This window comes from Oncorhynchus kisutch, linkage group LG3 (genome assembly GCF_002021735.2).
Source record: "Oncorhynchus kisutch isolate 150728-3 linkage group LG3, Okis_V2, whole genome shotgun sequence".
Taxonomy (NCBI): Eukaryota; Metazoa; Chordata; class Actinopteri; order Salmoniformes; family Salmonidae; genus Oncorhynchus; species Oncorhynchus kisutch.
Window position 1 is genome coordinate 7,784,730 of NC_034176.2, and position 13,385 is coordinate 7,798,114.

The window sequence follows — 13,385 nt, forward strand, 5'->3', positions numbered from 1 at the left end:
ACACAGGCAGTTAGAAAAGCCAAGGCTAGCTTTTTCAAGCAGAAATTTGCTTCCTGCAACACTAACTCAAAAAAGTTCTGGGACACTGTAAAGTCCATGGAGAATAAGAACACCTCCTCCCAGCTGCCCACTGCACTGAAGATAGGAAACACTGTCACCACTGATAAATCCACCATAATTGAGAATTTCAATAAGCATTTTTCTACGGCTGGCCATGCTTTCCACCTGGCTACTCCTACCCCGGACAACAGCACTGCACCCCCAACAGCAACTCGCCCAAGCCTTCCCCATTTCTCCTTCTCCCAAATCCATTCAGCTGATGTTCTGAAAGAGCTGCAAAATCTGGACCCCTACAAATCAGCCGGGCTAGACAATCTGGACCCTTTCTTTCTAAAATTATCTGCCGAAATTGTTGCCACCCCTATTACTGGCCTGTTCAACCTCTCTTTCGTGTCGTCTGAGATTCCCAAAGATTGGAAAGCAGCTGCGGTCATCCCCCTCTTCAAAGGGGGGGACACTCTTGACCCAAACTGCTACAGACCTATATCTATCCTACCGTGCCTTTCTAAGGTCTTCGAAAGCCAAGTCAACAAACAGATTACCGACCATTTCGAATCTCACCATACCTTCTCTGCTATGCAATCCGGTTTCAGAGCTGGTCATGGGTGCACCTCAGCCACGCTCAAGGTCCTAAACGATATCTTAACCGCCATCGATAAGAAACATTACTGTGCAGCCGTATTCATTGATCTGGCCAAGGCTTTCGACTCTGTCAATCACCATATCCTCATCGGCAGACTCGACAGCCTTGGTTTCTCAAATGATTGCCTCGCCTGGTTCACCAACTACTTCTCTGATAGAGTTCAGTGTGTCAAATCGGAGGGTCTGCTGTCCGGACCTCTGGCAGTCTCTATGGGGGTGCCACAGGGTTCAATTCTTGGACCGACTCTCTTCTCTGTATACATCAATGAGGTCGCTCTTGCTGCTGGTGAGTCCCTGATCCACCTCTACGCAGACGACACCATTCTGTATACTTCCGGCCCTTCTTTGGACACTGTGTTAACAACCCTCCAGGCAAGCTTCAATGCCATACAACTCTCCTTCCGTGGCCTCCAATTGCTCTTAAATACAAGTAAAACTAAATGCATGCTCTTCAACCGATCGCTACCTGCACCTACCCGCCTGTCCAACATCACTACTCTGGACGGCTCTGACTTAGAATACGTGGACAACTACAAATACTTAGGTGTCTGGTTAGACTGTAAACTCTCCTTCCAGACCCATATCAAACATCTCCAATCCAAAGTTAAATCTAGAATTGGCTTCCTATTTCGCAACAAAGCATCCTTCACTCATGCTGCCAAACATACCCTTGTAAAACTGACCATCCTACCAATCCTCGACTTTGGCGATGTCATTTACAAAATAGCCTCCAATACCCTACTCAACAAATTGGATGCAGTCTATCACAGTGCAATCCGTTTTATCACCAAAGCCCCATATACTACCCACCATTGCGACCTGTACGCTCTCGTTGGCTGGCCCTCGCTTCATACTCGTCGCCAAACCCACTGGCTCCATGTCATCTACAAGACCCTGCTAGGTAAAGTCCCCCCTTATCTCAGCTCGCTGGTCACCATAGCATCTCCCACCTGTAGCACACGCTCCAGCAGGTATATCTCTCTAGTCACCCCCAAAACCAATTCTTTCTTTGGCCGCCTCTCCTTCCAGTTCTCTGCTGCCAATGACTGGAACGAACTACAAAAATCTCTGAAACTGGAAACACTTATCTCCCTCACTAGCTTTAAGCACCAACTGTCAGAGCAGCTCACAGATTACTGCACCTGTACATAGCCCACCTATAATTTAGCCCAAACAACTACCTCTTTCCCAACTGTATTTAATTTTAATTTATTTATTTATTTTGCTCCTTTGCACCCCATTATTTTTTATTTCTACTTTGCACATTCTTCCATTGCAAAACTACCATTCCAGTATTTTACTTGCTATATTGTATTTACTTTGCCATCATGGCCTTTTTTGCCTTTACCTCCCTTCTCACCTCATTTGCTCACATTGTATATAGACTTGTTTATACTGCATTATTGACTGTATGTTTGTTTTTACTCCATGTGTAACTCTGTGTCGTTTTATCTGTCGAACTGCTTTGCTTTATCTTGGCCAGGTCGCAATTGTAAATGAGAACTTGTTCTCAACTTGCCTACCTGGTTAAATAAAGGTAAAATAAAAAATAAAATAAAAAATAAGAGGAGTAAGTCAGTAAGTAAGGAAGGAAGGAAGGAAGTGAACCATGCCTTAGGGGATGAAGAGGAGTGTCAGTAAGGAAGGAAGGAAGGAAGGAAGGAAGGAAGGAAGTGAACCATGCCTTAGGGGATGAAGAGGAGTAAGTCAGTAAGGAAGGAAGGAAGGAAGTGAACCATGCCTTAGGGGATGAAGAGGAGTAAGTCAGTAAGTCAGTAAGGAAGGAAGGAAAGAAGGAAGGAAGTGAACCGTGCTTTAGGGGATGAAGAGGAGTAAGTCAGTAAGTCCGTAAGTCAGTAAGTCAGTAAGGAAGGAAGGAAGGAAGGAAGGAAGGAAGTGAACCGTGCCATAGCGGTAGATATTTCTCTGCTTCCCCTCCTACCTGACTGGAAGGAGATTTCACTGAACATCATCCACACATCAGCGAAGTGGAAGCGGCAGCGCAGGGCCTTGGCATTACGGCGTCCCAGAGGCACGGTCACATAGCGAGCGCTGGGGTTGCGGTCGTCCAGCACCGTACGGAACTCCACCGGCTCGGTCTCCCAGTTAGCAATGAGACGAGGCTTGAAAGAGCAGGACACGGAGGAGAAGATCTTCACCCCGCGGTAGAACATATTGTTACTGTGCACCTGTCCAGGGAAGACCACAGTTACTAGTAGTATTTTTTACACAGAGTAACTTTTGACCAACATGAGAAGAACGTGAGCCTCTTCATCCTATTGTTGCAGGGTGTGAGCTGCACGTCAAAATGTTGAAAATGAAACCAGAATATCATTTACACTGAGCAGCTCAAACCTCAAGCTTTCATTGAAATACATGCAATCGTCACACTTGGAAAAAGTTCTGCATCTAATGTAACAGGCCAGTAGATTACACAGACAGAAACACCACCTCATATGAACAGGCCAGTAGATTACACAGACTGAAACACCACCTCATATAAACAGGCCAGTAGGTTACACAGACAGATACAACACCTCATATAAACAGGCCAGTAGATTACACAGACTGAAACACCACCTCATATAAACAGGCCAGTAGGTTACACAGACAGAAACACCACCTCATATGAACAGGCCAGTAGATTACACAGACAGAAACACCACCTCATATGAACAGGCCAGTAGATTACACAGACAGAAACACCACCTCATATGAACAGGCCAGTAGATTACACATACTGAAACACACACCTGTCCCATGCCTTCTCTGTCCTTAACCTCGCCTGTCCCATTCCTTTTCTGTCCTTAACCTCGTCTGTCCCATTCCTTCTCTGTCCTTAACCTCGCCTGTCCCATTCCTTCTCTGTCCTTAACCTCGTCTGTCCCATTCCTTCTCTGTCCTTAACCTCGTCTGTCCCATTCTGTCTCTTTTCTTAACCTCGCCTGTCCCATTCCTTCTCTGTCCTTAACCTCGCCTGTCCCATTCCTTCTCTGTCCTTAACCTCGCCTGTCCCATTCCTTCTCTGTCCTTAACCTTGTCTGTCCCATTCCTTCTCTGTCCTTAACCTCGTCTGTCCCATTCCTTCTCTGTCCTTAACCTTGTCTGTCCCATTCCTTCTCTGTCCTTAACCTCGTCTGTCCCATTCCTTCTCTGTCCTTAACCTCGTCTGACCCATTCCTTCTCTGTCCTTAACCTCGTCTGTCCCATTCCTTCTCTGTCCTTAACCTCGTCTGTCCCATTCCTTCTCTGTCCTTAACCTTGTCTGTCCCATTCCTTCTCTGTCCTTAACCTTGTCTGTCCCATTCCTTCTCTGTCCTTAACCTTGTCTGTCCCATTCCTTCTCTGTCCTTAACCTTGTCTGTCCCATTCCTTCTCTGTCCTTAACCTTGTCTGTCCCATTCCTTCTCCGTAGGATGCACTTTGGTACCTTCATGGAGGTGAAGTTCCTTTGCTTGTCAAAGACAAACTCCATCTCCACATAGCCAGAGCCCAGACTCCCGTTCCTCCAGCCCACATAGTCATATCCAGGCCATACATGGTACTGCCGCGTCACCAGGAAGTCATCTTGACCAGTCACACCGTCCGTCAGCTGACCCAACCCCCCAGACAGTTTCCTTGGGAGAAGGAAGGCACAATAATTGACTGGATTTACAGTGTTTTTCCAGTGCTCAAAGCGCTTTATATATTAAGGAGGGGAAACTAAATCAAAACAGGGTAAAGGATAGAGAGTTCTAGTGCATTTCAGGTCGAATTCTAGTAACATTTGTTGGCTTGTTCTTTCATCTGGAGATGTAAGTCTCTGAAATCTGACGTTGCCTGGTTCATTATGTGTGTGTGTGTGTGACGGTGTGTGTGTGTGTGTGTGTGTGTGTGTGTGTGTGTGTGTGTGTGTGTGTGTGTGACGGTGTGTATGCAGGCACCCGGCCTACCTTCGTTCGTGGGCGCCGTCGTATGTGGAGTCGTTGAGGCTGGCAATGGGATACCCAGGAGGCATCATCAGCTGACCTTCAGGAGAGCTGTATGACGTCAGGGCCGTCTACAGTACGGAGGAGACGGGGGACAGTGGTTGAGAGGAGAAGGAGGAGGGGGATAGTGGTAGAGAGGAGAAGGAGACGGGGGATAGTGGTAGAGAGGAGGAGGAGACGGGGGATAGTGGTAGAGAGGAGAAGGAGGGGGATAGTGGTAGAGAGGAGAAGGAGACGGGGGATAGTGGTAGAGAGGAGGAGGAGACGGGGGATAGTGGTAGAGAGGAGGAGGAGACGGGGGATAGTGGTAGAGAGGAGAAGGAGACGGGGGATAGTGGTAGAGAGGAGGAGGAGGGGGATAGTGGTAGAGAGGAGGAGGAGACAGGGGACAGTGGTAGAGAGGAGAAGGAGGAGAGGAACAGTGGTAGAGAGGAGAAGGAGACGGGGGACAGTGGTAGAGAGGAGGAGGAGACGGGGGATAGTGGTAGAGAGGAGAAGGAGACGGGGGATAGTGGTAGAGAGGAGAAGGAGACGGGGGATAGTGGTAGAGAGGAGGAGGAGGGGGATAGTGGTACGGAGGAGACGGGGGATAGTGGTAGAGAGGAGAAGGAGACGGGGGACAGTGGTAGAGAGGAGAAGGAGACGGGGGACAGTGGTAGAGAGGAGGAGGAGACGGGGGATAGTGGTAGAGAGGAGGAGGAGACGGGGGATAGTGGTAGAGAGGAGGAGGGGGATAGTGGTAGAGAGGAGGAGGAGACGGGGGACAGTGGTAGAGAGGAGGAGGAGACGGGGGATAGTGGTAGAGAGGAGGAGGAGACGGGGGACAGTGGTAGAGAGGAGGAGGAGACGGGGGATAGTGGTAGAGAGGAGGAGGAGACGGGGGATAGTGGTAGAGAGGAGAAGGAGACGGGGGACAGTGGTAGAGAGGAGGAGGAGACGGGGATAGTGGTAGAGAGGAGAAGGAGACGGGGGACAGTGGTAGAGAGGAGGAGGAGACGGGGGACAGTGGTAGAGAGGAGGAGGAGACGGGGATAGTGGTAGAGAGGAGAAGGAGACGGGGGACAGTGGTAGAGAGGAGGAGGAGGGGGATAGTGGTAGAGAGGAGGAGGAGACGGGGGATAGTGGTAGAGAGGAGAAGGAGACGGGGGACAGTGGTAGAGAGGAGGAGGGGGATAGTGGTACGGAGGAGACGGGGGACAGTGGTAGAGAGGAGAAGGAGACGGGGGACAGTGGTAGAGAGGAGAAGGAAGAGACGGGGGACGGTGGTAGAGAGGAGAAGGAGACGGGGGACAGTGGTAGAGAGGAGGAGGAGACGGGGGATAGTGGTAGAGAGGAGGAGGAGACGGGGGACAGTGGTTGAGAGGAGAAGGAGACGGGGGACAGTGGTAGAGAGGAGGAGGAGACGGGGGATAGTGGTAGAGAGGAGAAGGAGATGGGGGATAGTGGTAGAGAGGAGGAGGAGGGGGATAGTGGTAGAGAGGAGGAGGAGACGGGGGATAGTGGTAGAGAGGAGGAGGAGACGGGGGATAGTGGTAGAGAGGAGGAGGAGACGGGGGATAGTGGTAGAGAGGAGAAGGAGGAGGGGGACAGTGGTAGAGAGGAGAAGGAGACGGGGGATAGTGGTAGAGAGGAGGAGGAGACGGGGGATAGTGGTAGAGAGGAGGAGGAAACGGGGGATAGTGGTAGAGAGGAGGAGGAGATGGGGGATAGTGGTAGAGAGGAGAAGGAGGGGGGGATAGTGGTAGAGAGGAGGAGGAGGGGGATAGTGGTAGAGAGGAGGAGGAGACGGGGATAGTGGTAGAGAGGAGAAGGAGGGGGATAGTGGTAGAGAGGAGAAGGAGACGGGGGATAGTGGTAGAGAGGAGGAGGAGACGGGGGATAGTGGTAGAGAGGAGGAGGAGACGGGGGATAGTGGTAGAGAGGAGGAGGAGACGGGGGATAGTGGTAGAGAGGAGAAGGAGGGGGATAGTGGTAGAGAGAAGGAGACGGGGGATAGTGGTAGAGAGGAGGAGGAGACGGGGGATAGTGGTAGAGAGGAGAAGGAGACGGGGGATAGTGGTAGAGAGGAGAAGGAGGGGGATAGTGGTACGGAGGAGACGGGGACAGTGGTAGAGAGGAGAAGGAGACGGGGGACAGTGGTTGAGAGGAGAAGGAGGAGACGGGGGACGGTGGTAGAGAGGAGAAGGAGACGGGGGACAGTGGTAGAGAGGAGGAGGAGACGGGGATAGTGGTAGAGAGGAGGAGGAGACGGGGGACAGTGGTTGAGAGGAGAAGGAGACGGGGGACAGTGGTAGAGAGGAGGAGGAGACGGGGGATAGTGGTAGAGAGGAGAAGGAGACGGGGGATAGTGGTAGAGAGGAGGAGGAGGGGGATAGTGGTAGAGAGGAGAAGGAGGGGGGGATAGTGGTAGAGAGGAGGAGGAGGGGGATAGTGGTAGAGAGGAGGAGGAGACGGGGGATAGTGGTAGAGAGGAGGAGGAGACGGGGGATAGTGGTAGAGAGGAGGAGACGGGGGATAGTGGTAGAGAGGAGAAGGAGGGGGATAGTGGTAGAGAGGAGAAGGAGACGGGGGATAGTGGTAGAGAGGAGGAGGAGACGGGAGATAGTGGTAGAGAGGAGAAGGAGACGGGGGATAGTGGTAGAGAGGAGGAGGAGACGGGGGATAGTGGTAGAGAGGAGAAGGAGGGGGATAGTGGTACGGAGGAGACGGGGACAGTGGTAGAGAGGAGAAGGAGGGGGATAGTGGTAGAGAGGAGGAGGAGGAGTGGAGACAGAGGCTCCGTTCTGAGTCATCATTTTAACTGATCGGAACAGTTTCACAAACACACGCACGCACACGCGGACACGCGCGAGCACACACACACACACACACACATACATACACACACACACACAAAAACACAGCAATCCCTAATCCCCCTGTGGTGTGTTTACAGACCCAATACCACCTAGATGAATCGTGTCCCAATAACACAAACAAGCATTTCGCTACACTCACAATAACATCTGCTAACCATGTGCATGTGACCAATACGATTGGATTTGATTTGATATATCTTCCTTTTACTTGAACAGAGAGACAACGACAGAACGCATTATGCTATGCAACATTATGTGTGTGTGTCAGAGGAGGCTAGTGGGAGGAGCTATAGGAGGACAGTCTCAATCTAATGGCCGGAATGGAATCAATGGAACGTTATCAAACACATCATACATATGGAAACCACATGTTTGACTCAGTTCCATTTAATCCATTCCAGCCATTACAATGAGCCCGTCCTCCTATAGCTCCTCCCACCCGCCTCTGAATGCAGTGCTCCAGGTTGATACATGTAGCCCCCAGGCTATAGGACGACAGACTGGCCCCCAGGCTATAGGACGACAGACTGGCCCCCAGGCTATATGCTGTTGGTAGTCACTCAGGGTATGATCACTAACAGTGTTACTGTGTGTAATGCAGTCAGAGGAGGCTAGTGGGAGGAGCTATGAGGACAGGCTCATTGCATAGGCTGGAATGGAATGAATGTTCCATATGTTTAATGTGTTGGATACCGTTCCATTGAATCCATTCCAGCCATTACAATGAGCCCGTCCTCCTATAGCTCCTCCCACCAGCCTCCTCTGGCACACACACACACACACACACACACACACACACACACACACACACACAAACACACAAACACACAAACACACACACACAAACATACACACACACACACACACACACACACACACACACACACACACACACACACATACATACATACACACACACACACAAAATGTTGTGAAATGCTGTGAGAAATAGTGAGAAATGTTGTGTAGCATAATGCATTCTGTGGTTGTGTGTACGTGTCTGTGTGTGCCTGCTCTCACCGTGCCAGGGGCAGCCGTATAGCTCCAGTCTCATACACACAGTGGTGGGCATCTTGGTGACAGGGATGAGACGGATGTAGCGGCTGATGATGGGCGGGTGAAGGTCTTTGATCACAGAGACATAGGCGTTGTCATTCGCCTCCATCGTCTGACAAGAGATTAGAACCAGTTCAATTACAGAACGGTCCTATGTGGTTCCGTAGGGTAAAGCTTGGTGCTGTCAAGGTTATGGGTTTGATTGCTGTTGGGGTCACCATTATGAAAATATACGCATGTACTGCTGGATGGAAACCGTCTGCTAAACCGTATACATTATATAATAAATGACACCCTAAATAATCCCTTCTTACACATGATCTCGTGGTTCAACACAACAATGTAAAACATACTGGTTTTATAATCATTCCAAAACCTACAGGACATTTCTTTGGCCTAGCCTGGACAAAATCCCTTTCTCTGCTCCTCTACAACTGCATTTGACCACTAAACAAAACATACTCTGTATGCTCAGTCAAATTCATAATGTTTTGTGCTCTGGTCATTTCAGTATAAAAAGATGTCCTCAAGAATGGCTCATAATAGTTAGAAACCTAACACAACATTTTTATGCTCCCTTCCCCCCATTCTTCACCTTCCTTCCCCCCATTCTTCACCTCCCTTCCCCCCATTCTTCACCTCCCTTCCCCCCATTCTTCACCTTCCTCCCCCCCCATTCTTCAACTCCCTTCCCCCCATTCTTCACCTCCCTTCCCCCCATTCTTCAACTCCCTTCCCCCATTCTTCACCTCACTCCCCCCATTCTTCACCTCCCTTTCCCCCCATTCTTCACCTCCCTTCCCCCCATTCTTCAACTCCTTCCCCCATTCTTCACCTCCCTCCCCCCATTATTCACCTCCCTTCCCCCCCATTCTTCACCTCCCTTCCCCCCATTATTCACCTCCCTTCCCCCCATTCTTCAACTCCCTTCCCCCATTCTTCACCTCCCTCCCCCCATTATTCACCTCCCTTCCCCTCCATTCTTCACCTCCCTTCCCCCCATTATTCACCTCCCTTCCCCCCCATTCTTCAACTCCCTTCCCCCATTCTTCACTTCCCTCCCCCTCATTCTTCACCTCCCTTTCCCCCCCATTCTTCACCTCCCTTCCACCCATTCTTCACCTCCCTCCCCCATTCTTCACCTCACTCTCCCCATTCTTCACCTCCCTTCCCCCCATTCTTCACCTCCCTTCCCCCCATTCTTCACCTCACTCTCCCCATTCTTCACCTCCCTTCCCCCCATTCTTCACCTCACTCTCCCCATTCTTCACCTCCCTCCCCCCCATTCTTCACCTCCCTTCCCCCATTCTTCACCTCACTTCCCCCCATTCTTCACACCACTTCCCTTTTCCTGCACTCCTCACTTCCCTCACTTCCTCACCTTATTGCCAAGGCGATTCTTCCAGGATCTCCAGAGCTGGCCGTCGTGGCTGTAGTTCAGGCGGTACATGCGGGCGAATTCTTTACCCGAGTTCCGGGCATAGCGGCCCTGTGTTCCCACCACTGTCAGGAAGGTGAGCTGGCCCAGGTCGATCTGCAGGTACTGGGTGTCAGAGGGCTGTAGGAGCCCCGCTGGGCACCACGCCCCGTCACCCTCCTCCCGGTTCAACCTGATAGGGTTAGGTTTATTTGAACATCTCGGTACATATGCATAAACATACATAAAATATGATATCATACAATTTTTTATGTTTTTACACACTATATAGATGACTAAATTATGACTAAATTATGACTAAACGATGAATAAATGTATGCCAAGTCAACAAACAGATTACCGACCATTTCGAATCTCACCATACCTTCTCTGCTATGCAATCTGTCATAAACGATATCTTAACCGCCATCGATAAGAAACATTACTGTGCAGCCGTATTCATTGATCTGGCCAAGGCTTTCGACTCTGTCAATCACCACATCCTCATCGGCAGACTCGACAGCCTTGGTTTCTCAAATGATTGCCTCGCCTGGTTCACCAACTACTTCTCTGATAGAGTTCAGTGTGTCAAATCGGAGGGTCTGCTGTCCGGACCTCTGGCAGTCTCTATGGGGGTGCCACCGGGTTCAATTCTTGGACCGACTCTCTTCTATGTATACATCAATGAGGTCGCTCTTGCTGCTGGTGAGTCTCTGATCCACCTCTACGCAGACGACACCATTCTGTATACTTCTGGCCCTTCTTTGGACACTGTGTTAACTACCCTCCAGGCAAGCTTCAATGCCATACAACCCATGCACCTGCTCGCCAGTCCAGCATCACTACTCTGGAAGGCTCTGACTTAGAATACGTGGACAACTACAAATACTTAGGTGTCTGGTTAGACTGTAAACTCTCCTTCCAGACCCATATCAAACATCTCCAATCCAAAGTTAAATCTAGAATTGGCTTCCTATTTCGCAACAAAGCATCCTTCACTCATGCTGCCAAACATACCCTTGTAAAACTGACCATCCTACCAATCCTCGACTTTGGCGATGTCATTTACAAAATAGACTCCAATACCCTACTCAACAAATTGGATGCAGTCTATCACAGTGCCATCCGTTTTGTCACCAAAGCCCCATATACTACCCACCATTGCGACCTGTACGCTCTCGTTGGCTGGCCCTCGCTTCATACTCGTCGCCAAACCCACTGGCTCCATGTCATCTACAAGACCCTGCTAGGTAAAGTCCCCCCTTATCTCAGCTCGCTGGTCACCATAGCATCTCCCACCTGTAGCACACGCTCCAGCAGGTATATCTCTCTAGTCACCCCCAAAACCAATTCTTTCTTTGGCCGCCTCTCCTTCCAGTTCTCTGCTGCCAATGACTGGAACGAACTACAAAAATCTCTGAAACTGGAAACACTTATCTCCCTCACTAGCTTTAAGCACCAACTGTCAGAGCAGCTCACAGATTACTGCACCTGTACATAGCCCACCTATAATTTAGCCCAAACAACTACCTCTTTCCCTACTGTATTTAATTTATTTATTTATTTTGCTCCTTTGCACCCCATTATTTTTATTTCTACTTTGCACATTTTTCCATTGCAAATCTACCATTCCAGTGTTTTACTTGCTATATTGTATTTACTTTGCCACCATGGCCTTTTTTTGCCTTTACCTCCCTTCTCACCTCATTTGCTCACATTGTATATAGACTTGTTTATACTGCATTATTGACTGTATGTTTGTTTTACTCCATGTGTAACTCTGTGTCGTTGTATGTGTCGAACTGCTTTGCTTTATCTTGGCCAGGTCGCAATTGTAAATGAGAACTTGTTCTCAACTAGCCTACCTGGTTAAATAAAGGTGTTCTCAACTAGCCTACCTGGTTAAATAAAGGTGAAATAAAGGTAAAATAAATAAAAATACCACTAAACTGATAAATAGAAGAGAGCGAACGGAGAGGAAGAAAAAAGAGAGATAATTCCTGGAACGAAGAGAGAACATTTTGCATTGTGATGTAATCAATGAACACTCACCTGGCATATTGTGGCCCAGTGGTCTCGTACCATTGGCTGGAGGCGGTGATGTCATGGTCTTTGATCCTGCCATCCTCCATGCCAAGAGGGTAGCGGCAGTGTGCTGCCATAGAGGAGTCAGAGCCGGCAGAAAGTGAACTGGAGGTCATTACTAGTCATACCGTCTCCGGCATCGAGGACAAACGGACTTACACCGGCTGATAATGTGGTGGTCTCACCTAGCTATCTTAAGATGAATGCACTAACTGCAAGTTGCTCTGGAGAAGAGTGTGTGCTATATGACAAAAAATGTACAAAAATGTACAATCATAACCTCAACCATTAGTGAGTAAAACGCTACTGACCCAAGATCAACGTCAAGAGGCAACTTCAGCCTACACTGCCTTACTTAGTTAGTACTTTTTAAAATGGGCCTGTGAAATGTAGCATCTATATGCAGTCTGCAGGGACTGAATGGTCAGTGTGTGTACACGTGTGTGTACGTGGAGGGAGAAGTGCCAGACAGTTTGACGGTATTGACGTAGGCAGGGTTAGTTAGGTTAACAAAAATAAGCCCTCTGAAATCCCATGGAAGGACATTACAGTTGGGTTTTAAAGAGGGGAGACTTAAATATGGTGCGTCCCAATTAATATCTCCTTTTCCTGAAGTGTCCACTTGTTCAATACTGCCCACAAATGTAAAAGCATTTGATAATCGGTGGCATGTGCTCGTGGGAATTTCCAACATAAATTTTTTTTTACACCACCTTTCAAATCAGTGAAGGGAAGTAAACAAATGCACATTTCAGGAGGAAGGAGAGAGAATTGGGACCAGTCCAGGGTCTAATAGGTGACAAATCCTGATTGGTTAGCAATTGTGCATGTTCACCAGGTGTGTAGTATGACTGGCAACAATGGGATGGGAGAGCGTGTGGAGTAACAGCAGCTGACTCACCTGGGTCGATCTGGGCATTGGCATTGGCTTGAAAGACCAGTAGCAGATAGAGCAGCATGGTGGGCCTTAAATGTCTGAGGACAGATATAGACAGAGGCTACATCTCTGAGAGAGAGAGAGAGAGAGAGAGAGAGAGAGAGAGAGAGAGATGCAGAGAGAGAGAGAGAGAGAGAGAGAGAGAGAGAGAGAGAGAGAGAGAGAGAGAGAGGCAGATAGAGAGAGAGAGAGGCAGATAGAGAGAGAGAGAGAGAGAGAGAGAGAGAGAGAGAGAGAGGCAGATAGAGAGAGAGATGCAGAGAGAGAGAGAGAGAGAGAGAGAGAGAGATGCAGAGAGAGAGAGAGGCAGATAGAGAGAGAGAGATGCAGAGAGAGAGAGAGAGAGAGAGAGAGAGAGAGAT

At 49.2% G+C, this 13,385-nt stretch overlaps 1 protein-coding gene across 1 annotated transcript in view; it reads right to left on the bottom strand.

Annotated features, from left to right (window-relative positions):
- ddr2l (discoidin domain receptor family, member 2, like) overlaps positions 1-13,385 on the bottom strand; it is a 63,634-nt gene that overhangs the window by 27,968 nt on the left and 22,281 nt on the right. The window contains 8 exon segments of the mRNA XM_031817026.1: positions 2,645-2,891; positions 4,133-4,319; positions 4,635-4,735; positions 4,737-4,741; positions 8,549-8,696; positions 9,966-10,194; positions 12,054-12,156; positions 12,988-13,092. Of these exon segments, the coding sequence (XP_031672886.1) occupies positions 2,645-2,891; positions 4,133-4,319; positions 4,635-4,735; positions 4,737-4,741; positions 8,549-8,696; positions 9,966-10,194; positions 12,054-12,156; positions 12,988-13,045 (1,078 nt within the window). The 5' untranslated portion in view covers positions 13,046-13,092.